This window comes from Ascaphus truei, chromosome 3 (assembly GCF_040206685.1).
Source record: "Ascaphus truei isolate aAscTru1 chromosome 3, aAscTru1.hap1, whole genome shotgun sequence".
Classification (NCBI taxonomy): Eukaryota; Metazoa; Chordata; class Amphibia; order Anura; family Ascaphidae; genus Ascaphus; species Ascaphus truei.
The window spans coordinates 324,631,560-324,655,963 of NC_134485.1; the positions used below are offsets into that span (position 1 = coordinate 324,631,560).

General features: G+C 45.3%; 1 protein-coding gene across 2 annotated transcripts in view; it reads left to right on the forward strand.

The window, feature by feature from the left end:
* Positions 1-401: 401 nt before the first annotated feature.
* RDH5 (retinol dehydrogenase 5) overlaps positions 402-24,404 on the forward strand; it is a 35,973-nt gene continuing 11,970 nt past the window's right edge. The window contains exons 1-4 of one of the 2 annotated variants that reach the window (XM_075591287.1): positions 402-599; positions 5,414-5,489; positions 6,286-6,615; positions 7,059-7,317. In XM_075591287.1, coding sequence (XP_075447402.1) covers positions 6,303-6,615; positions 7,059-7,317 — 572 coding nt within the window. In that variant the 5' untranslated portion in view covers positions 402-599; positions 5,414-5,489; positions 6,286-6,302. The remainder of the gene's footprint in view (positions 600-5,413; positions 5,490-6,285; positions 6,616-7,058; positions 7,318-24,404) is intronic. The other variant, XM_075591286.1, reaches the window with a different exon arrangement.

Below are 24,404 nucleotides of genomic sequence, written 5' to 3' on the forward strand. Positions count from 1 at the left end.
GTAGGACACCCTGGTTCCAATGCTGTAAATAAAAATAAAATATATATATATATATGAAATAGGTGGGATTGCTGCTTGAATTTAATTTAAATAGAAGCACATAACGCTATAACACCAGGCATCACTGACCCCCATTACTTCTTAATTATAAGTGATCAAAATGCATAGATAAACACAATAGTAAAGGCACAGAGAAATAAAGGAAACAGGATACTAGTTGTTTTAAGATCTGAGGGGAAAAAATCCCTTTTTGTGCATTTTCCATCCTACTCGTTTTTGTATATTTACAGTCTGTCTTCCCACTGCAGCTGTAACCTGCAGTACCCCGCAAAGTGTTAACAGTACAATCCCCTCCCCACCTCCCTCTCTCTCTTAGAAATAAGTCTGGGAAAAGCTCTCCTTTAAAGCTTATGGACTTTGGCTACAAACACCGCTTGTCTTCATTACTCTAGCAGAGCACATCACTGGGAAGAGGTACTCTGGAGATAGTTAGTCAAACCATTCATCAAAGCAGCAGAAGCCTGCTTAAAGAGGGACCGAAGACCCCAACCCGCGCACACAACAAGTATCCCTGTGGCAGGAAGCTGAAGGAATTAAAGGTAAGGGAATTACATGAAGACAACCCAGCTTAGTGCTTGTATGTGCTCAGTGTGACTGCATAATGATAGCCACAGCTGAGCTTCATATCACTGACAGGCACATTTGTCACATGCAGTACAATAATTGCTATTAATATTTAACTCTGACCTGTGTACAAAGTGGGATCGTTCTTAATATAGTTCTGTAGTGCACTGAACCATGAGCTGGCCCTGGCACAAACTGGATCCTGTGTAGGTTATAATACCTTTTATGGGACTACCGTGATAATTAATGAATATATTGTTACTTTTTTACTATTAGATAACCCCAGACACGTATACATCATTTCGCTGTAGAGGCATGCAGACAAGGGGAACTATATATACCAGGGGTGCGCAAACTTTCTTGCCCCCTTCCTGGGAGCCGCAGCGTTCGCGCCCCCCCCTCTCCAATGTCTCTGTGTCAAATGACGTCGCGGGTCATCTGACGTCAAATCACGTGACCCCATCACGTCATTTGACACTCGTTTACCATGGCGACGCATGATGTCACATGACCCCGCAGCGTCATTTGACGCCGCGTTGCCACGGCGACGTGTTGCCATGGCGACGCATCGCCGAAGAACCGTCTGGCAGTAGGTAAGTGAGTTGCAGAGGCCTCACGCCTCCCCCGGCATTAATTTAAATGCTGTGGGGAAGAGCGCGGGGCCTCTGTAACCGCCCGCGCCCCCCCTAGAAATTCTCCTCTCCCCCATGGGGGGCGCGACCCCCAGTTTGTGCACCGCTGACATATACAATAGGAATAAAAGCATTAGCCATGAGCACATACACATAGGAGAAAAGGAATCCCTGTCCTAAAAAGCTTCCCATTTAAGTTTTGTGGTAAGAAACATTCAGCAAGAATGCATGTAAGTGCAACTGGTATATCTCAGTGTTTGGTGCATTTGGTGCATTTGGTGCATGTGGTGAGCGATAGGTGATGTCATTAATATCCCCATGCTATTGAAATGGCTCCTCCAAAAAGGGCGGGTTTTAGATTGACATTGTCAAAGGAATTCTGGGAAAGATAAAAAGAAAACCAGAATTGTTTTTTTTTTTCAGGCGTCCGGAGACTAAATAATGTGCAGGAAAAAAGAGCGGTCAGTTGTATTATTAGCAGTGAAAATGTTCGCTAGTGTGTGAGGTTAGATAGGAAATTCCTATATATTGGAAGCAAATGGGGAGAGAGAGCAATCATTGGATATAGAAGTAAGATAACTTGTTATATTTAAGAAGAGGTTATAACAGAGCATGGTTGTTGAAGGCAGTGGAAAAGTTGCCAGAGAATAGGGTGACGTTGCAGATGTGGGTAAATGTAGGGACACGGATGTGGAATGAGGTAAGAAACAGAAGGGGTTTAGCTAGTACAGGGGTCTGCAACCTTTCCAGGAGGAAGAGCCATTTTATAAAAAAAAAATAGTCCAAAATATTCCGAGAGGCTCAACACGTGCATGTATTTTACACCCCCACAAACACACATATTTAATCAGAACTAGGGAAAGGAAAAACTATGTGGGGGAAAAAAATGCTTCTCACAATAATAAGTCCCTTTATTGAGTTTTTTTCCCATTGTTTTTCTGTGCAAAACAGTTTGTAATTTACAAATACAGTACATACGTACATACATACACTACCCCTCCCCCCCAATACATATACTCCCTCCCAAATAAACGCACATATTATCCCTCAATATATGCAACACTACCCCCCTAATACACGGACACAATACCCCCCTAATATACACACACACTACTACCCCCCAAGTACACACACACTATCCCCTCAAATACACACACACAACTCCCCCATATATACATATACACACCCTAGCCCCAGAAATATATACACACACACACTACTTCCCAAAATACACACACAGAAACACTACCCTCCCCCAATACACACATACACTACCCCCCAAATATGCATACACTACCCCCCAAATACACGAACACACTATGCCTCAATATACGCACACACTACCCCCCTAATATACACATACACATTACCCCCCCAATACACATGCACACACTAACCCCCCAAATACACACACACTTCCCCCCAAATACACAAACACTATATCCCCCAAATACACACACACACACTACTCCCCCAAATATACACATACAAATCCTATCCCCCCCAAATATATCTACACACACACTACCCCCCCCCAAATATATACACACACGAACACTACCCTCCCCCAATACACACATATACTACCCCCAAAAAAACACACACTACCCCCCCCAAATACACACACACTACCCCAAAATACACACACACACTACCCCCCTAAACACATATATATATATATACATACATATGTAGCCCTGTTTCCCCCACCCCTAAGTGAGATCTGGGGGTAGGCTGTAAATATGATACTGGTGCTGCCCTTTACCTGTTGGCTCACAGGAGCCTAAGCCTCTGCCACGGAGACCCTGGGGTATATCACTTACTATGGTGCAGCGCCTCCACCTCTGAGGGATCCCAGCAGAGCAGAAGCAGCCCCTAACAGGACACAATCACACAATGAACACATAGCTTTGTAAAAATAGAAAGGTCTTTACTGAACATAGAGATAACAGGTAACCCTGAACACTAGACTCTATAATGACTAGAGCTACAACTGCCCCACACTCGCAGGGCCTTCACCCCACACCATGTACCCAAAGTCCCAAAAGTCCCACAACCCTTAGGCATGATCAGCTCCGTACTAGATGAGGATATAGTTGGTTCACTTGGTGTATAACGGTCCTGCCGGGAGTGTCCACACCCGGGCGCGCAGACGTGGAGATAAGTGGATCCTCTGATCGACGATTCCACCTCCGCGTGGGATGATGTCCTGTAGGATGATCCACCATGGAAACCGTCTCTGTAACTGGACAGGGTCTGGTCCCAGACCACAACCTTCAGGGTTGTGCAGCGTTCTGGCTGTGTCCCTGAACTAACAAACAACTAAAGGGGCAGGGTCCCTACCTAAGGGCCTGTCCCTGTAGCAACCACACACTAGTATGTGAGTAGGGCCTAGTGCAGAGGCTACTTGCCTCCTTGCACCTACACCCTCCCCTGTCTGTGTCCCAGCTCCTACTGACTTCCTGACTCAGCGCGCAACAATGTATCTCTCTGCTCAGGGGAAGCTGGCTCTTGCATTGGCTCCCTGGGCTCCAGCCCCTGTGGCTACTGGGAGTTGTAGTCCCTTGGGAGCCTTTCTATCATTGTGGCCGCGTGCGCTATATCTACTGCGTATGCGCAATGCTGTAATGGCCGCGGCTAGCACTATCTGCGCCTGTGCAAACTGTAATGGCCGCCGGGACTCCACACACTGACTGCGCATGCGCGAACCTCGCGCCAACCCCAACATGGCCGCCGAACACCTTCTGCGCACGCGCGACACTCTAAACATGGCGGCGCCCTGCAAAGGGTGCCGCCGGCCAGCCCGTTGCCACCCGCAACCACCCCTACCATAACAGAGGTAAGGGAGGGGGAAACGGGGAACCAGGGAGCCAGAGGGGACCTGGCTACACATACATACACACACACTTACTTTGGGCCTGCCTCTCTCCCTTACTGTCCTGCCAGTGGCTGCAGGGGGGCCTGGCCGACGCTGGTCGGGGCTCTTGTCACCGCCGGGCATCTCTCCAGCTGCTGGCCTGCCTCCTGAAGTGTTCCATGCAGGGCCTCTCTGTGACATCAGTGGCGTGCACTTCCGGCGCGCGCCAGCATCAGAGAGTCCAGCGTGGGACAGTGCAGGAGGCAGGCCAGCAGCTGGAGAGATGCCCGGCGGCAACAAGAGCCCTGACCAGCGCCTGCCGGGCCCCCCCACAGCTACCGGCAGGACAGTGAGGGAGAGAGGCTGCAGCTGGGGAGCAGCAACATGCGGGCAGGGGAGAGCCCCATGTAGGTGCGAAAAGAGTAGGTTGGGATAGTACATTAGGTATATGTTGGCATGTTAGGTTTACTGTGAGGGTTAGGCTGAACAAGTCTTTTATTTATCCTGCTGCCAATGCAATAAGGTTGAACAACTCCCTTATTTACCCGGCTCACTGGGCATTAAAGTGTAGTATGTATTATGGTTTAACAATGTGGAGAGTCCAAATTTAAATAGCAACTCAGAGTCAATAAGTTTCACCTATTTTAACTTAAGATGTACACAACTAACTGGCCGTTTGCACCCATGAAGTGAGTTTGCTCTACTACTCCAATGTCATTAGTCAACTCGAAATCGTCCCCAGGTTTCTAAAACTCATTACGTACGAAAATGTATAAATTCTGCATGCTTCCCCTGCCTTTAGAATGCAGCTGGGCATCAGAAAGTTTAGGTACCCAGAATCCCCAACTGCCTCCAGGTTATGTATGCTACTACAGTAACATAAGACAGTAACATGGTTTATTACAAGCACAGCTACAATTCAAATGGTATTTTCACTTTGACTGATGGTTTTTTTATGGTTATTTTTTTTCTGACTCTCCCTAGATACTAGGTGATGTTCTGGAAAGTATTTTTAGCCTTTGTATATTCCGAGGTAGACAAAGTGAGAACAACTTGATGTATTTGGATGATAATAACAGTGACCATGTACCCATTATATCTGTAATGTGGTTGGAGATCTATTATGAAGGTGAAAACACTGCTGTATAAGTGCAATTACTTACATTCATTGTGTTGTGAGGGAGCAGAACATTGATGCTATGATTCAAATAATGTACTGTTGTGTGTTACAAAAATAGCAACATAAGGCATGAGAGAGGAGTGCTATGTTTTAATGGACACACATTATATTTCTTTATAGATGTAGCTGGACACAGGCTTTTCAGATCTCCTCTTTTTAGTGATTTACTATCAGAACATTGAAGAAGAGCCGTGAGGTATATAAAGATTGTGTAGAAGTTTATCTATGAATAGCTGTCGGTCCATGAAAAAGCAAAACTTTCTGTAATAACTCCACACTTACCCATACTACTAATACTATTTCTACAACCGTGCACCGCAAGACTTGGGGTGGAGATTATTAAGATGTCAAATGTTAACATTACAAACCTACTAATTACATGACACCACCTATCTACCTTTTATCTACGATTTATAAACGCACACCCCAAAGAGGGATGCCCAAAGAAGGGGCCTGAGTGGTCTTGAAAGCTTGCACTCTTTTAGGCATTAAAGGTATCACTTTTACATTATGTTTGTTTTTTCGTTTTTTTACTATAACAGCATTTTTTCTCTGCCCTAAGGGCTAACACGTCGTCATCCTCTATATGTGTTTCAGGAATACATATTCCATTTGAAGAGTGGTACAGTAGCTCTAAGTTGTACAGGTGTTACCATTACTTTTTCCTATTGTGACACCTACAGCTTAACTTCTTTTTTTAAGATGGTAAAATTGCATAAGCCTTTTAAAAATGATGCATAATGCAATATGTCACTTGGCCACTAGGATTCCACTCTCCTCTTTTAAAAATGATCCTCTCATTTTCCTTGCACTGTAGCCAGGAGGTTTAGACATGACACCTGTATCTGTCACAGTATCACTTTGCCATTGGAATGACTCACTTGATGGACGATGAGTTTCTTCTGTTTCTCCTTCTCTATGTGCTGAGGGAGGAGGGCTGCACATGCACACTGTAGCTTAGATGTGTCACCTCTCTTCTCTCTTGAATATAGGCCTCCACGACAGCTCGATGTGGTGCTACGTGATTCTGTTTGTCATGATTTGGGCTATTGGATGGTTCCTAAGGGACAGGCAGACAATCTCAAGATTTTCAGACAAGCATGTCTTCATCACTGGATGTGACACAGGCTTCGGGAACCTGCTGGCCAAGCGACTGAGCCGGAAGGGTTTCAAGGTCCTGGCAGGATGCCTAACACAAACAGGAGCAGATGATCTGCAGAAAGCAGCCCCCTTGGGACTGAAAACCACTTTACTAGATGTTACCAGTTCTGACAGCATCAAAAGGGCAGTGGAGTGGGTGAAGACAGAGGTGGGAGACAAAGGTAGGAAGTAGCCAAGAGTAAAAGTCTTCTGGAAACTGTGAACATGTGTTCAGGAACTGGTTTACAGACACCCTTCAATAATAGGGGTTTTCTATAGCACTACTGTACATAGTCATAGACAAATATAGACACAGTGGTTCCTGAGCCACAAAGGACTCATTATACACATATACTGTAGTGATGGAACTGGGTCTCCACTTCAAGGATTAGTAGTGGTTCTCCCTTCACCGTTACTAATGAACTCACAGAAACGTAGTTGTGAGCAAAATAATGGTTCCTCGGTTTGTCTTGCTTCCTTAAAATCCATGGGTTTAGGGTATTTTAATTGTTATGGGTTTTATTTTTTCCTCTAAACAGTCAGTGGGATGTTAAGAATCATAACTTGTCCCATGCTCTAATATTAATTCCCATGTTCCTATACTGCCCTCATATTTGTCCCACAGGTCTCTATGGGCTGGTGAACAATGCAGGGGTGGCCAATCCTATCGGGCCAACTGAGTGGATGACTGTACAGGACTATCGGAAGGTGATGGAAGTCAACACATTTGGCACAATTGCTGTGACCCTAGGCTTCTTGCCACTAGTCAAGAGGGCACAAGGGCGCATTGTGAACATGGCCAGCATTCTTGGGAGGATTTCCGCCAATGGAGGTGGTTACTGTGTCTCTAAATTTGCTGTGGAGGCATTTTCCGACAGTCTGAGGTACACAAAAGTTCTCTTACTTTTTGTATAGTAGATATCATTACTCTGTAACAATAAAATGTCTAACAGGAATATGAGTAAAACATGCTTTACAATTGCTGCCTCCTGGCAGAAAAGGGGTTAAAATATTAGCAGATTGTTTGAAGCATCAGTCCTCCATATCTTAAAACATACCCAACATTTTTTTTTCGGGGGGAGGGGTTCCTTAGAAATTACAAATTAAGCTTTCAACCATGCAGGTCTTTTATATATAAAACTATGAGAGGAAACAGTTGCAGAAAGAAAATAAAAAATGGACAGCAGTAAAATAGTTTTTTTCTAACTTGAATCTCAACAGTTTAAAAAAAAACGTATACAATGTGTTATAGGTTGTTATAATACCTTTTTATGGACTGACATAAGGGTTCTTCATACAGTAGGTGAAAATATAGTGTACAGAGTGTTGTAAACCTCAGCTTTGGAAGTCTCATACAGCAGGTACTAGGTTAGACTGGTAGTATCAAGGGCCCACAGGGCAAAGTTATAATAGGACTTGCAGTAACACATACATTCGTGCATACAAACATACACTCATAGATGCAGAGCTGGCTACCTGAAGCCACACTGACACGCAGACCTCTCATGGACATTGGACAAGTTTCCCAAGATTACCCAAGACTTCAGAGGTCTCACAGTCATTCCAAGAGTCTTGGCCAGTCTGGATCTGGAGGGCCCTCCGAATGGTGGTGCCCACTGGGTATTCTCGTGGGTGCCCAAAGAGCCAGTCTGAACCTGCTCTTCTTAATGCCAGGGTGCAGACCTGAAGAAGAAATCTATGAGGTTTTTAAAGCTCTGTACACTGTAATGTTATTTGTCATCCAATTGTATCACCACTTACATGCAATCTACGCATCTGCAGTACCAACACGACTAACAAAACTTTCAATTACATTTGTAGAGGGCATAATAGTTCACTGTGGTTATAATGGTTTTTGTTGTGGGGAAACAATGTCACACACATCTCTACAAAGGTTACAGCACAATAATTTGCTTTGGGTTTTTTTTAATCAAGGAGGCATTGGACATTTAATAAGTACTTAAGATAAATAATATTTTTGCTGTAAATCTTGAAATATGCCATTCTCCAAAGCCAACAATTATCTACAAGTAATACAAACAAAGCAATAGCGGTGGCATATCTGTAATCTGACAAACATGGGTGGCACACTGTGTAATGTGCTACTAGCTGACCCAAGTAGTAAGCACATATAAATGACTCACTTGATTTGTGTATATATATATACAAATCAAGTGAGTATATATATATATACACACAGCTGAACCCCATTATAATGCGGTGCTCGATGACCACATAATGAGACCGCGTTATAACCGCGATCGCGAAACAGCCGCCGTGCGAGGACTTACCCGGCATCTACAGCTCTATCCTCTCTGCAGCTCTCTCCTCTCCCTGCTTATTCAGGCTTCATCAGGCTGCATGCGTGGCGCACATCTCCAAGGTTTTTTTTATTTATTATTATAACATTCAATGCTTTATTGCTAACAGACACACATAGACATACACACACCTCCCCCTACACTAATAGTTTTACCATACCATGAAGGAATCGAACCCATGACCCTTCATACACTAGTAGCAATTCTCTAGCTTCTACACCATAGGATTGGTGTGATGTCATTGACTCTATAAACAAACTTAACTTCTACTGCACAGTACTGCCTACTTATTGTGATGCAACTGTGAGGATTGGACCTCTGTCCCGCCCCCGTGGCGCGTACCGTGACGCATTGTGTTACGCCCCTCGCATGTGCAATGTGCACGAGCACCACAGTACTCCTGCCAACACCGGACCTCGTCTCCGCCCCGTGTCCCGTGACGCAACGGAGGACGCTGCTGTCTCCGCTTCACGTCGGCGTCGCACAACCAGAAACACTTGAGGGGTTAATGCTAACAACATAAATTCCATTAATTTTCCACAGCTATGATACCGTCAACCCCTGCCTATCAGTACACAGTCTGTGTGTGATGACTCACTGCCTGCAGCCTTCCCATTGGCTCTCTGTGCTTTATATGCTCAGCCAGCCCCTAGGCAAATTGGCTGAGCATAAATTTGTGTTTATGTACTTGCCTCAAGCATCCTGATACCCTGCTGTTGCCTCTGTGCATTCTGCCTTGATTTCTTGTACCTTTTGACCACAGCTTGTACCTGAACCTCTACCTTCTCTGACCCCTGGACCTCGGCTACGCAGAACGACCATTGTGACCTCTCTACTCCTGACCCCGGCTACGCACCAAGACCATCCGACTTCTCCTATCCTAGGCCACTGCGAGTATCACGACTATTCTGATCTCTCCTACCCTGACCCAGCTACACGACTACGACTCTGCAATCCAGACGCGGTACACAGTCTACCTGTGATGACTCACTCCCCGCACCCTTCCCATTGGCACTCTGTGCTTTATATGCTCAGCTACCACCTAGGCAAATTGGCTGAGCATAAACTTGTGTTTATGTGTAAGTGCGTGCCTCAAGCATCCTGCTGCCTGCTGTTGCCTCTGTGCATCTCTTGTCCCTTTTGACCACAGCTTGTACCTGGACCTCTACCTTCTACAACCCCTGGACCTGAGCTACGCACAACAACCATTCTGACCGCACTACTCCTGGACCCCGGCTACGCACTACGACCATCCGATTTCTCCAATCCTAGTATTACGACTATTCTGACCTCTCCTACCCTGACCCAGCTACACGACTACGACTCTGCAATCCGGACGCGGTTGCACAGTTGTTGGTCGGTGTATTCTGACATCCCCACCTCAGCCCTGCGGTCCCGCCCTGTTTGTGGCGAGCACTTGTTACAGTAACCTTTGTACAGATGTGTTGACATTGTTTCCTCAGATAACACAACAAAAAACAGAATTAACATTTATGCCCTCTACAAATGTAGTTCAAAGTTGTGTTAGTTGTGTTGGTCCTGCAGATGTGTAAATTGCATGTAAGTGGTGATACAATTGGATGACAATCACATTACAATGTACAGAGCATTGAAAACCTCATAGATTTCTTTTTCAGGTCTGCACCCTGGCATTAAGAAGAGCAGGTTCAGACTGACTCTTTGGACACCCACGAGAATACCCAGTGGGCACCACCATCCAGAGGGCCCTCCAGATCCAGACTGGCCAAGACTCTTGGAAGGACTGTGAGACCTCTGAAGTCTTGGGTAATCTTGGGAGACTTGTCCAATGTCCCTGAGAGGTCTTTGTGTCAGTGTGGCTTCAGGTAGCCAGCTCTGCATCTATGAGTGTATGTTTGTATGCACGAATGTATGTGTTACTGCAAGTCCTATTATAACTTTGCCCTGTGGGCCCTTGATACTACCAGTCTAACACTGAGTACCTCCTACAGGAGACTTCTACAGCTGAGGTTTACAACACTCTGTACACTATATTTTCACCTACTGTATGAAGAACCCTCATGTCAGTCAGTAAAACATAACAGAATTTGTATCCTTTTGCCCTCTTTTTCCTTCATTTTTCAAAAGCTAAAGGAGGGTATAAATGAAGGTGAGCATGCAGTTAATCCTTAGGAACAATATATAACATGTTTATTTCTGTGCCTCACCTCTCATATCTCTGCTCTCTCCATCTGTAGTTTATTAGTGTCTTGTATGCTAAATGAAAGTACAGTACCTGATTCTAGTGAATACATTATTGATGCCAGGCAGCTACGTGCTGTCTTTGAGTACAGAGAGCTGCGCTAACCATCCCTAATAAGCACTTTTGTTAAATCTGCATGAAAGGCTGTAAACAGTGTAACCTGATATGATCATTTAAAACCTGTTAAATAGTGAGGCAAATATCTTTTGTCCTCACCGTACAAAGTTGCATACACTATTTGTTCTAGGGAAAGAGTCTATTATAAAATAAAGTCTCTTTCTTTAAAGTAGCTGACCCCCAAAGAGGAAATCTGCTATTTTTGCAGCCCTCTGAATACATCTTATTCCTCCGCAAAATATGCAAGTGCAGGGACCAGGAGGAGGATGGATGCTAAACAGGCTATAGCTATTCTATTTCAGTATTTTGAGGAAGGGGGAGAAGTGATGGCTGAGGGAGGGATTGAGGCAGAGGTGGAGAGGGTGGATGATGACTAATATGTGTGGAGTTGATAGTGTGTGTAGTGCACGAAGCACATACACAGGGGAGGGGGAAGCTACCTTCATGGTGATATGATCCTTGGTGTGACAACAACTTTTAGTGGTGTTGATGGTTGCATCAGTGAAGAAGGTGATGATGATCATAATAATAGTTTATCACCGTGTGAGCAGCAGGTAGCCATGGCTACCTGGGCCACCAGCGTCTTTCCTGGGGCCCAGGACTAGAGTTTCCACTGCGCGCAAACCCCCTGGTGGCAGCCTTGCAAGGCCCCCTCTTTCTCTTACACGGCCCTTCTCACACACCACCTCGCTCTAAAGCCCTGCTCACACTTCCCACTCTATTTCTCTCCGCCTTCGCACACTCCCCCCTCCACTCACTCAATAACCCCCCTCCCCTCCTCACACTCACTAACCATCCCAATACAACACAGTAACCCCCTCCCCAATACACACACACAATAACCCCCCCTTCCCCAATTCACACACACACACACACACACACACACACACACACACACACACACACACACACACACACACACACACACACACACACACACACACACACACACACACACACACACACACACACACACACACACACAATAACCCCCCTTCCCCAATTCACACACACACACACACAATAACCCCCCTCCCCTAATTCACACACACACACACACACACACACACACACACACACACACACACACACACACACACACACACACACACACACACACACACACACACACACACACACACACACACACAAACACACACACACACACACACACACACACACACACTAACCCCACTTCCCCAATCCATAATAACCCCACTCTTCAATACACACACAATAACCCCCCTCCTAAAAGAAAAACACACACAATAACCCCCCCTCTCCAATACACACAGACACACACAATAACTTCCCATCCCCAATACAAACACACACACACACACACACACAATAACCTCCCCTTTCCCCAACTACCCTGATGAAATGGCACAATATGAGAGCTGTTGCAGAGGTACTCGGCAGCGCAGGAGTAAGATATAAGTGGGGATTCCCTTTCCGGATCATCGTGATGAATACAGGGACCAAGGTTTCAATCAAGGATCCGGCTAAGGCCCCTCGGTTCCTGGCTGGGCTGGGTCTAAAATCTTCCACTTTGAAGAGCAAGGCCCGGAGGCTGGAGCGGTGAGTGGATCACCCAAAGCAGCAGCAGGGTCCACTCGAAGATCTTCCCAACAAGGTCAGAATAAGCCATGAAGCAGGGCTCCCCCATCGCGCTATTGAATAGATCGGACGGAGCATTGCTTGGCGAAGATCCTCCAGTTAGCAGCGGGACTATTGGACTGTCACTTACTGGGAACCAAAGGTTCCAGACCAAAATTGATGGTTAGTAAGTTGCAGGCCGTTCCTAGTTTACAAGACTGTTTGCCTCCATCCAGGCTCCGTTCCTTTAAGTTATACACTTCTTTGTAGCGCCTAGGTCTAGCAAAAGAGCTTACATTCCTGTTTCCCAAACCGTAGCAGTGGGCTATAAGCCTGGAGGCAAATTTCCTCCCTCCCATGTCCCACTCTCTGGTTACCAATGGGCTTCAGGGGTTCGCTGAGATTCCCCACCATAGATATGGGAATATAACACAAGACAACAAACGTATTCCTTATAGGGATCTGGAGATAGAAAGCCTTAGTTCAGCCACTAATAGTTGTAAATAAATAGTTGAGTTATAACATACAGAAGTAGGTGTGTGCCCATCGGATTGGTTCTGGGGTGCTGTTGTGTAGGTTGGGGCATGCCATTCAACTCCAAGAAATTGTTACTCTTATGGTTTCTTATCATCTCCATTTTTGGACAAGGATACCACACGCCTGACTCTCCAGTGTCGCGCCAGTTTGGCGGTCTTTTTTCTTTAATTTAATATTTCACCCCATTTTTCCCCACTATGTAGCATATATGCTCTTCCACTTGTCGCCACATGTGGGTTTACAGTTACAGCAGGCATAGGTCTGTTTTTCAGCGGTTCAGTAGTGGGAGAATCGGGGGCCCCTAGCCAGATTGTTTAAAGGTCTACAAGTGTTGGACGCCTGGAGACAGGTGCATTCCATGGAGCAGGATTATACCTTCTTCTCAAACCCTCACAGGTCTTACTCTCGCATTGATAATTTGGTTGGATCATGGGATGGTTAGCATCTCATTCTGAATTCCCACCCCACCTCTGAATTTGACCCGTCAGTGGAGACTGAATGAGTCCATACTGTGTGTAGCTGAGGTCCTGGAACAGCTTAAGGATGAACTAAAGTTTTCTTCGAGACTAACAGGTCCCACGACACCTCACATGCGACAGGTTTGGAAACTCACAAGGCTTACATGAGAGGTCTATGGCATCATTTCACAAGAAAAAGAGTTAAAAAAAGATTAAGGAGCTCTCAGAAGAGTTGGCCTGCCTTGAAACTTCTCATAAGGCTACCCTGTCTAATGAGACCCTAACCAAAATTACTGCAGTGAGAGGGAAATTAAATTTATGTCTGTCACAAAAAGCTGAGCAAGCCATGAAATGGACAGCTCAAAAATTCTATGAACGAGGCAATAAAGCTCAAACGTTACTGGACAGAGGATTTAGAAACATTACCAGAGCTAACCATATACAGGCAATACAAACAAGAGAGGGCACCATATCGCATGACCCGACCATAATCGTGGAAGAATTTAGAGCGTTCTACCAAAAATTATGCACGGCAGAGAGTCAAGAAGCAGATCCCCTAATTAACACAAAGATCTCTTTTCTGAAGGAATGCTGTCTCCCAAGATTAAAGTCAGAACAACTTAACATGCTGCAGCGCACTTTCCCCCACCCCCTGGGAGATAAGGTGGCTACGGTGTGTGTGTTGCATTACCTGTGGCTCACAGGAGGCCTGAACCTCTGCCGCTGGGAGCCTGGGGTGTACCTGATTCGAGAGGTGACAGCGCCTCCACCTGCACGGGATCCTAACTATGTGGGATAACCCTGTGCAGGACCATATATGAACGATACACAATAATATGGTAAAACAAGAATACTTTACTATAAGCACATAAACTGACATTTACATGAGCCACACTTATATTATCAACATTTCTAGTGAACACTAATAGGGTACAGCTACCCGCCAAGCCTCGCACGGCCGTAACCACCCACCCAGTGTCCCACACACTTGTTCACAGTCCCCACAGTACCTCACGGGGCCCTTGGGCACCCAACAACTCTAGTGTCCACAAGGATATAACCCCTCACCCTTATATGTGGTCAGTGCTGACACTATAGTAGATGTATAGTTGGTGCACGTGTAAGGTGAGGTACCTGCCGGGTGCTCCAGCACCCGGGCGCGCCGACAGAGAGACAGATAGGATCCGCTGATCCAGCGATGGCGTCGTCCATGATGAGTCCGCCTCAGCGTGGGGTGGTATGCGGTAGGAGTTTCCCACCATGAAGGTAGTCTCTGTGTCTTTGAGTGATGGTCTGGTCCCAGGCTACAGGCCGCAACTGCTGCGCAGCTTCTGCTGTGTCCCTGACACTATGGACGCTAAGCGGAGCAGTGTCCCTATCTAGAGGGGGCCTGTCCCTATAGCAGCCACAAACTGAGAGGAGTCGGGGCCTAGCTGGGGCCTAATAGGGGGTATCTGGCCTAGCGCAGGAGCGACAGACCCTTGCACCTACAACCTATGCCTTCCTTGTCCCAGCTCCGACTGCGTGGTCCCTGCGTGGTCCCTGCGTGGTCCCTGCATGGTCCCTGCGTGGTCCCTGGCACGCCAAAAGTATCCTTTCCCTGATGCAGGGAATTCTGCAGCCCTATTGGCTCTGCTCGGGCACCTGATGGCCTTCCTCTGTGCATGCTGGGGGCTATAGTCCCTGTGGAGCCTTTGTCTAATGGCCGCCGCACCGGGGACCTAACTGCGCAACTCACTGCGCATGCGCAGCCAATCGCAACATGGCGGCGCCCTGCAAAGGGAGACGCCGGAGCCTCTGCCGACCCCGTCGCCTGCCTCACAAGCACCCAGCACCTGCGCACCCCCGCACACTCCCGGCACCCACCGCCGTAGCGGAGGTGAGGGTTACAAAGGGGAGCCATGCTATAATGCTTAACCAAACAATCTCTGAAGAGGGGTTAGCTAGCGTGATTAAAGACTTACCAAATATGAAGGCCCCGGGACCAGACGGCTTTCCCAACATCTATTATAAAACTTTTTCCCGTTTTCTGGTGCCACCCTTAGTGGTGTCATACAATACATTCCTGGTGGGAATGCTGATCCTGACTCCATGTCTGAGACCAATAATGTGCTGATATTTAAAAGAAGCAGGGACCCCAATAATTGTTTGGGTTATCACCCTATTTCCTTGATAAACTCCGATATTAAGATATTCTCAAAAAATTTGGCTCACCGCCTCAATATATTTCTGACACAATTGGTGCATCCAGACCAAATAGGGTTTACACCCGCCAGTCAAGCTTTCGATAATGTCAGGCACATAGTTGAACTTATTCACAGAGCTAACCAGAGCAACACTCCCATGGTACTACTCTCTCACGATGCCGAAAAGGCATTCGACCGATTAGATTGGAGCTTTCTATTTCAAGTTTTTTCTCACAAGGGTTTCTCCAGACAAATTGTCCATGCGGTCCATGGACTGTACCATTCCCCCTCAGCCAAAATTCAATGTGCCTCACAGATGTCTAGCTCTATATCTACTTCCAGAGGCACCAGGCAAGGCTGCGCTTACTCAACTGTTAACGTGGATGAATTAGATTACAAGATAGCATTGTTCATGGACAATGTTATCCTCACGATCACAAGACCCCTAATGTCTCTCCCCAACCTTATCCAGGAGCTGGATACATATGGGCGGTTCTCGGGGTTTAAGATCAAAAACCTAAAATCACAAGCCCATGATATTATTCTAACGCAGGACATTTGAAAACTCATAAAATGTAACTTTGATTTCTCTTGACAGCTGGCCTCACTGCCCTACCTGGGACTGTACATAACCAAAACATATGGCGCCCTTTACAGCTCCAACTACACCAAAATTATTAAAAGCCTGAAAAAGGATTTGGATACCTGGAGTAAATACTGTATTTCCTGGATAGGTAAAATCATATCTGTTAAAATGAATTTCCTCACCCGTATCAAGTATTTATTCCATGCACTCCCGGCAGCAGTCCCTAATAAAGGTCTGAAATATCTCAAAATAACCATTTCTCAAAATGTATGGGGAGAGTCAAATGCGCCTAAACCTTAAACCTGTCCAAATATTACCACACCTCCCAGTTGAGTCAAGTCCTGCTATAGAATTCCAGGAGAAGGTCAAGGGAGTGGGTGGACATTGAGCACTCCGAGGTTCATCTAGCCAATATCAAAACGTTGATGTGGCTGACTAAACCCGGAAGACCCCTAAGCATTAAATTGAACCCAGTATTAAAACACCCACTTGATACATTGGACCGTCTGAAGTTCTCATCTGGCCTCTCCCCCCGATTTCCGCTCAGGTCTCCAGACTAATACCTTCCAAGTATGGCAGCAATTGTGAATCTCCCGAGTCAAAGACTTAGGGGGTTATGCACTAAGCAGTGATAAGTGGGTTTTCTGGGTGCTATGCACAAAGCAGTGATAAGTGCTTTTAAGTGAGATACATGCCTTTATAGCGTGATACTGCCTGTTGTGAGATTCACAAAGCAGTGATAACAGTGCAGCATCATGCTATAATGGTATTTTTTCCCACTTAAAAGCACTTATCACTGCTTTGTGAATCTCAAAGCAGACAGTATCACGCTATAAAGGCATTTATCTCACTTAAAAACACAAAAAACACAGCGCACAACGCTCATAGTGCATTAAAAATTATATTCACATAAACAATAATTAAGGTGAGTATCGTGCGTACATCAAAGTAGTAATATACAAGCATTTGCGGGATAATGTTACCCAACACCACGTGGAAGCCGGATCAGATGTCCTCACATGAGGATGGAAGCTGGTTCCTTTAACACCGGTTCCTGTTCAGGTAAGTGGGAAGTCTATGTTAGTCCTTGCTCCCATAAACGAGTCAACACGTTAGCAGCTCTGCCATAGATTGCTGCTTTAGACGGAGCTCCACACCAGCTGAGATCCTCTCTCTCCCCTCCGTTGGAACACTTCCGGATTGGTGACGTCACCGCGGGGTTTCTCGCCGATGCTGGCGCCTGATGAAGAAACCCACGGTTTCGAAACGCGTTGGAAGAGCCAAGAGCAGTATTGTTTTTTAACTGTACTGCCCTAGTACGATGAGAAACCCTGCGGTGACGTCACCAATCTGGAAGTGTTCCAACGGAGGGGAGAGAGAGGATCTCAGCTGGTGTGGAGCTCCGTCTAAAGCAGCAATCTATGGCAGAGCTGCTAACGTGTTGACTCGTTTATGGGAGCAAAGACTAACATAGACTTCCCACTTACCTGAACAGGAACCGGTGTTAAAGGAACCAGCTTCCATCCTCATGTGAGGACATCTGATCCGGCTTCCACGTGGTGTTGGGTAACATTATCCCGCAAATGCTTGTATATTACTACTTTGATGTACGCACGATACTCACCTTAATTATTGTTTATGTGAATATAATTTTTAATGCACTATAAGCGTTGTGCGCTGTGTTTTTTGTGTTTTTATCTGCTAGTTACAGGGGGTTCCTGAGCCCTCCCTTTATCGCAGCTGCAGACGCTCTAATCAACCAAGGTCACGTATTTTACCTTACATATTCATCACTTCACCTTTAACATTAGTTGCGCACTTTTTTTCCTCACTCATTTATCTCACTTAAAAGATTTATTACTGCTTTGTGAATCTCACAGCAGGCAATATCACGCTATAATGGCTTTTTATCTCACTTAAAAGGACTTATCACTGCTTAGTGAATAACCCCCTTAGTATCAGATAATTCCATTATACAATTTGTGGAATTCCAAGACAAAAAGAGGCTCTCGAATTCAGAATGTTTCAGATATCTGCAACTAAAACATTTCAATACATAAATACATAAGACGCATCAGCCCTCTACTAGCATGGGTTATGAATCTCTTTTCAACTACAATTACTGGGATAATGGGCTTATTTCTATCATATACCAGACACTGCTCTGCCAAAAGCTAAACCGCACGAGCTCTTATATGCGGAAATGGCTAGAGGAATTGGGGAGACGTTGGAAGAGGATGTTTGGGAGCAGCTGGGAGCTCCATTTGCACGTCCACAAAAGAGAATGCATACAAAATACTGTTTTGTTGGTACATGACCTCCGTTAGAATGCACACTATCAACAACCTAAATTCGCAAAGGTGCTTTCAGTACTGCGGTCAGAACGGTTCCCCCGCCCCACATTTGCTGGTCCTGTCCTTGTATAGTTCCATTTTGGAGGCAGATTTTTGCACTCATTAATTCCACACTGGGACTCTCGCTAATACTGGAACCTTGGGTGACGCTGCCTGGTAGACCAATTGAAGAACTCCCAAGATGTGAAAATAAACTCATGGGTCATATTCTCACCGCAGTAAGATGCTGTGTGGCTGCCCTCTGGAGACAAATGAGAGTACCTGATATGATTATGGTTAGGGGCAGGATTTGGCATGTTTTTACCATGCAGAGGCTGACGACCTTTCTAAAAGTAGATAGCAACAAATGTATACAGGTTTGGAGCAGGTTTGGGGCCCATGTACGGCGTCTGAGGGCAGAAATGGGTTTAATATTGTGACCGCAGCATTCTCAGGGGTACCCCAGGGGCACCAAGAAACTGCAGATGGGTTCGGTGAGTATCAAGGAATTTTTATTGCAAGTGCACAAGGAGATGATACGTTAGCAAGCAGCTTCAGCATGATCTGGGGTGGGGTTATACCACCCCCAGTATTTATAGCCATGGTTACAGAAAATAAGGCGGCACTGCCCTATTACAATCTAAAAACACTACATATGCTCTATTTGAGCTTGGTTAGCATAAAATACCTCCCTCCCATATATTTGTTTTTGCCAAAGTTAAGTTTTAATTTCTCTAGAAAGCACCTAATATTCTGAAATAGTGTCAGAGCAAACCTTGCCCACTCATTGTAAGGAATCGGGGAGCACGTCCACCGCGACGCACTCCCTCCTTACCTGATGTCTTGCGCAACTATGCTGTCCTTACAGCGCGTGCGCGCTCTCGTATAAGCTTTTCTGACGTCGCGGAGTCTGGCTCCGCCCCCTGCTTGCGATGCGCATCAACGTCGCGCGATGCACACACATGACGCATGTGCACCGCTCCCAAGCTGCGTGTCAACTCTCATTATTATACCCACCTGTCTCCTGTGTCTCTCCTTCTATCCATGCTTCCGTGAAGGGCGCGCCTCCACTCTGCCCCCTCTTTCATTGGTCATGCTCTCCAATATATGCTCAGCTGTGCCACTTGCACTTTGGCTGAGCATAGTTCCAGTTAGCGCTGTTCTCCCACTTCCTGGTTCCTTGTCCTGCCTTGCCTTGTCTCCTAGCTCCTTGTTTCAGATTGACCTCCTGTGTACTGACCCGGCTATTACTTTGGACTCCGCACTTCTGGCTTACCGACCCGGCTTACCTCAAACCTTCCGCATCTCTCCAATCCGGACCACGGCTTATGGACCTCTACGCTCCTACTGGCTTCAACCCCTGAACATGGCTAAACGGACACTGACCATTCTACCAGCTCCTACCTCAGACCTCGGCAAGTACCTGACCATTCTACTCTCTCCAATTCTGACCCGGCTGCCTGACCATCCACACTCCAGACGTGCCCCTGTTGCTGTGAATGGCGTTTATACCCATTCCCATCTCAGTACCGGGGTCCCGCCTTGTTTGAGGTGAGCACAGCGTTACACTCATACATTCTTTCATACAGAATTGGTACAATAACAAAGTGAGTCAGGGTACTGATAAATTGTATCGCTATAACTCTGGGCCTTGAGCCACAGGCACAGCCTTAGAACTTCTATTGTCAGCGAAAACTCATCTTTACCCACAAACATTTATCACACGTCCACATAAATTAGAAGAGACTCAATGGATGACCATTTACCCCAGACCCTCTTTCTTCTGTATAGCTCTCCTGTCCATAATTCTTTCACAGTAGGGACACGGCTCTCATAAAGATTTACCCCCGCCAGTACCCTTTTGCCTGTAGGGAAGTTATCATGGGAGAGACTAGAACCATCACCGGCAGAATAGCAGGCGGTTGCGGTTTGCAAGGAATTTAGACCCACCCCCCCTGATCGTTTTCCTTCTCCCTCTTTTATTTTACTTTAATTTACTGTAAGCTTTTATCCTGTGTGTTTTGGTTTCTCTGTAACATGTTTTAACTGTATTAGCTTGACATGCGCACCTGGGTTTGTCTCAAGTTTTCTGAATATGTATAACTATATCTGAACGTGTGGATGTACAACCCCGCCTCACATCACACACTATATTCCATTTTGTTTTGTTCTGTACTATTCAAAACAAAAAATAAACAGTTTAAAAAAAATGGAAGCCATAGACATTTTAGCTTTTTATATTACCAATCCTATTTTTTTTTAAAAACTTGGTTCTGTTCGAGTGCAACCTTGTGGGAAGCGATTCTGCCATTCCTAGTTATTTACATAGGCCATCCAAAAAAACTAAATCTATAATGGAGAATAAAAATCATCACTGAGGTCTCCTTTTCTCCACTCTCACTTTCAGTTGGGGTCCCTCAAGACTCTGTCTTAGGCCTTCTACTCTTCTCACTCTATACCTCTTCTCTTGGTGAACTAATGAACTCATTTGGCTTTCAGTATAATTTCTATGCTGAAGACACCCAAACCTACTTCTCCTCCCCTGATTTCCCCTCAGTTATCGCTTCCTGGATGTCCTTTGGCAACCTGAAACATGTCCAAAACACAACTCCTAATATTTTCCCCTACACCAAAAATTCTCCTCATCGTTAAAATCTCCACAACCTTGTCAAACATCCTGCCTATGGGTCATCTTTGACTCCACCTTCTTCTTCCCAAGCTGTCCCTCACAAAGTCCTACCACCTCCACCTTCAAAATATGGTGCCAGATTTATCTACATCACATCTACTACCCCTTATGTCACAACCCTCATCCCAAGTACTCCTGTATACGCCCCATCAGTTCTGCCCATTAATTACGCTTCTCCTCCTCTCTCATAACCTCCTATCACTTCTGCCTATAAGACTTCTCCAATACTCCACACTATCCCAAAAATTACCTACTAGGCACCCTCAGACTCTCCCCCAGCTTTCAGAATATGAAATGCTCCCGGAACACGAGCCGCTTTAAGGAAGCCTATATGACACCCCCTGACATTCACACTCCCCAAACTTCATCATGAGGCATATCCAGTCTCACAATGAGCTGCTAATGTAACTACTGTACTGTCCCCGCATTGTTCTATGCTGCTGACATATGGTGGTGCTTGTAATGATAATGATAGTAATAATAATAAGTAGTAAAGCACTACGGTCTGCAAAATGGAGATCACCCATCATATTAGCATTCACAAGTTGTAAGGGTGCTGATTAGAGATGGACACTTTTTTTGGCGAATTTGGATCCACCACGAATCAGGCAGTTCCTTTCAGCTAGGTGTAATCTATAGTATAGAACTCACATAGATCGCAGAAAATATCACATGTCAGAGATCCTTCTCTCTCTGACTGGAGCCCTTTGAATGGTAGCAGGGAAATCCCTCAAGGCACGGATATGTATGGATAAGAAGAAAAGCCACAATAGTGCATACTATTCCAATATTGTATTAATCAAACAATTAACACGAGTATATTACACTCACATTCGCCATGTAAAAATCAGGTGGAGGAGAGAACCGCAGCTCGTTGTATGGTGGTGCAGGTGTAGGCAGCTTCACAGTATCCAGGATTCTCTTCCGCGTGTGTCACAGCCGTCGCGTCACTTCCGCTATCGCGTCACGGCTGAGGGCGAAAGTTCCCAATAGAAGAGACCTTAGATCGAGTTCTGCCAGTCCTTCAGAGCTTGTTCCCTCACTGTAAACTCTACGCGTTTCGCCAGATGCTTCGTCAGGAGTTCTCAACTGCCTACACCTGCACCACCACACAACGAGCTGCGGTTCTCTCCTCCACCTGATTTTTACATGGCGAATGTGAGTGTAATATACTCGTGTTATTTGTTTGATTAATACAATATTGGAATAGTATGCACTATTGTGGCTTTTCTTCTTATCCATACATATCCGTGCCTTGAGGGATTTCCCTGCTACCATTCAAAGGGCTCCAGTCAGAGAGAGAAGGATCTCTGACATGTGATACTTTCTGCGATCTATGTGAGTTCTATACTATAGATTACACCTATCTGCACAGTGTTTACCATCTGCACTATATATGTTATTCTCTTTTGCATATTTTGCCACACCTGCCTGCGCTCCTCCTCATCTCCAAGAAACAATCTACCCTTCTGGGACCCGGAACTGTCCCATCAGAGGAAGTTGAGCTGCTCTTTACACTTATTTATTTTTCACTATTGGTGTTATATTGTGTGATATTAGTTGTATTCCCAACAACATTATTGGTTCACTTGGGAGCGCCCAATCCACTTCCCCACCCATCCCCTTCACCTTCCCCCACATCCCATTGTTTTGCAGTTCCTTTCAGCAGATCACTCTCCAGTATGGAAATCTGTAACTGTGGATTTTTTTTTCTTCAGAGGCAATGAAAAATTCATTCCCGAATGAATTTTTGACAATCCGCAGGTGGATTCAGAATCCATCTGCGGATTATTAAAAAGGAGAGAGAGAGAAAGCGATCTATTTTATTATCAGTTCCCAGTTGTGTGTATATATATATCGTCTCAAGCGCCCCTCCAAATAAGGCAGACATGCCTATGCTGAAAAAAGAGCACACCTGAGTGATATGCTAATGTGCAAAGTATATTTAAATGAGTCCCGTCCCAAACTTTCTAAAAAGATTTCCATACTAACTATATAGAGTTAAACCTAAGGCACCAACCTAATGACTGGAATCATGTCAGATCCAACAGGACTAGAACCCACAACCATTACTATTTCTAGACCACAGCTCTAGCAGTGTGAGCTAAACCAGCTGATGGCTAGCACCTCTGTCCCAGCTGTGCTTCCCCTTGTTTATAATTGTGTGTGTCAGAAAACATGTTTTATTTAATCTCTATTAGAATATGAAGAGAGAGAAAGGGCAAGCCTTTAGATGAGGTGTAGTCATAAATACTCCAAGTGGGTAAAATACCCCTTAGAGATGTATAATTACCTGGGCAATGTAACTTTTAATACATATACAATAAAGGGCCAGGGGGGAGGGACAAGAAACAGATAATGAACGAAATAGAATAGATGGGGGTGGGGAAATAGCAAAGGGTCATGGAGGTAAAATGGTAGAAAGTGGGAGTTTGGCAATCAGGGAGACACCTTTATTAGATACACATAATACTAGAAAACTTCTAAAGACTAAATACAATTGGTGCATAAAGGCAGGAGCCGATAAGATAATTGCACAGACTGGAAAAAACAGTAAATGCATGCTTCCTAATGCAAGAAGCCTGACAGATAAAATGGGGGAGCTTGAATTAATAGCTACAAGGGAGCAGTATCATGTCATAGGCATTACTGAAACATGGTGGGATGAAACTCATGACTGGGCAGTTAATTTAGAGGGTTATTCCCTCTTTCAGAAGGATCGAGCAAATAGAAGAGCAGGTGGAGTATGTTTACAGTATATGTTAAACCGGATCTAAAATTATTATAAGAGAAGATGTTTATGAAGGGAATTATGAAAATGTAGAGACCTTGTGGATAGAAATTAGCAGTGGAGGTAAAAGTACAAAGAAAATGTTTGTGGGAATATGCTATAAACCACCAAATATCTTTGAGACTGAGGAAGC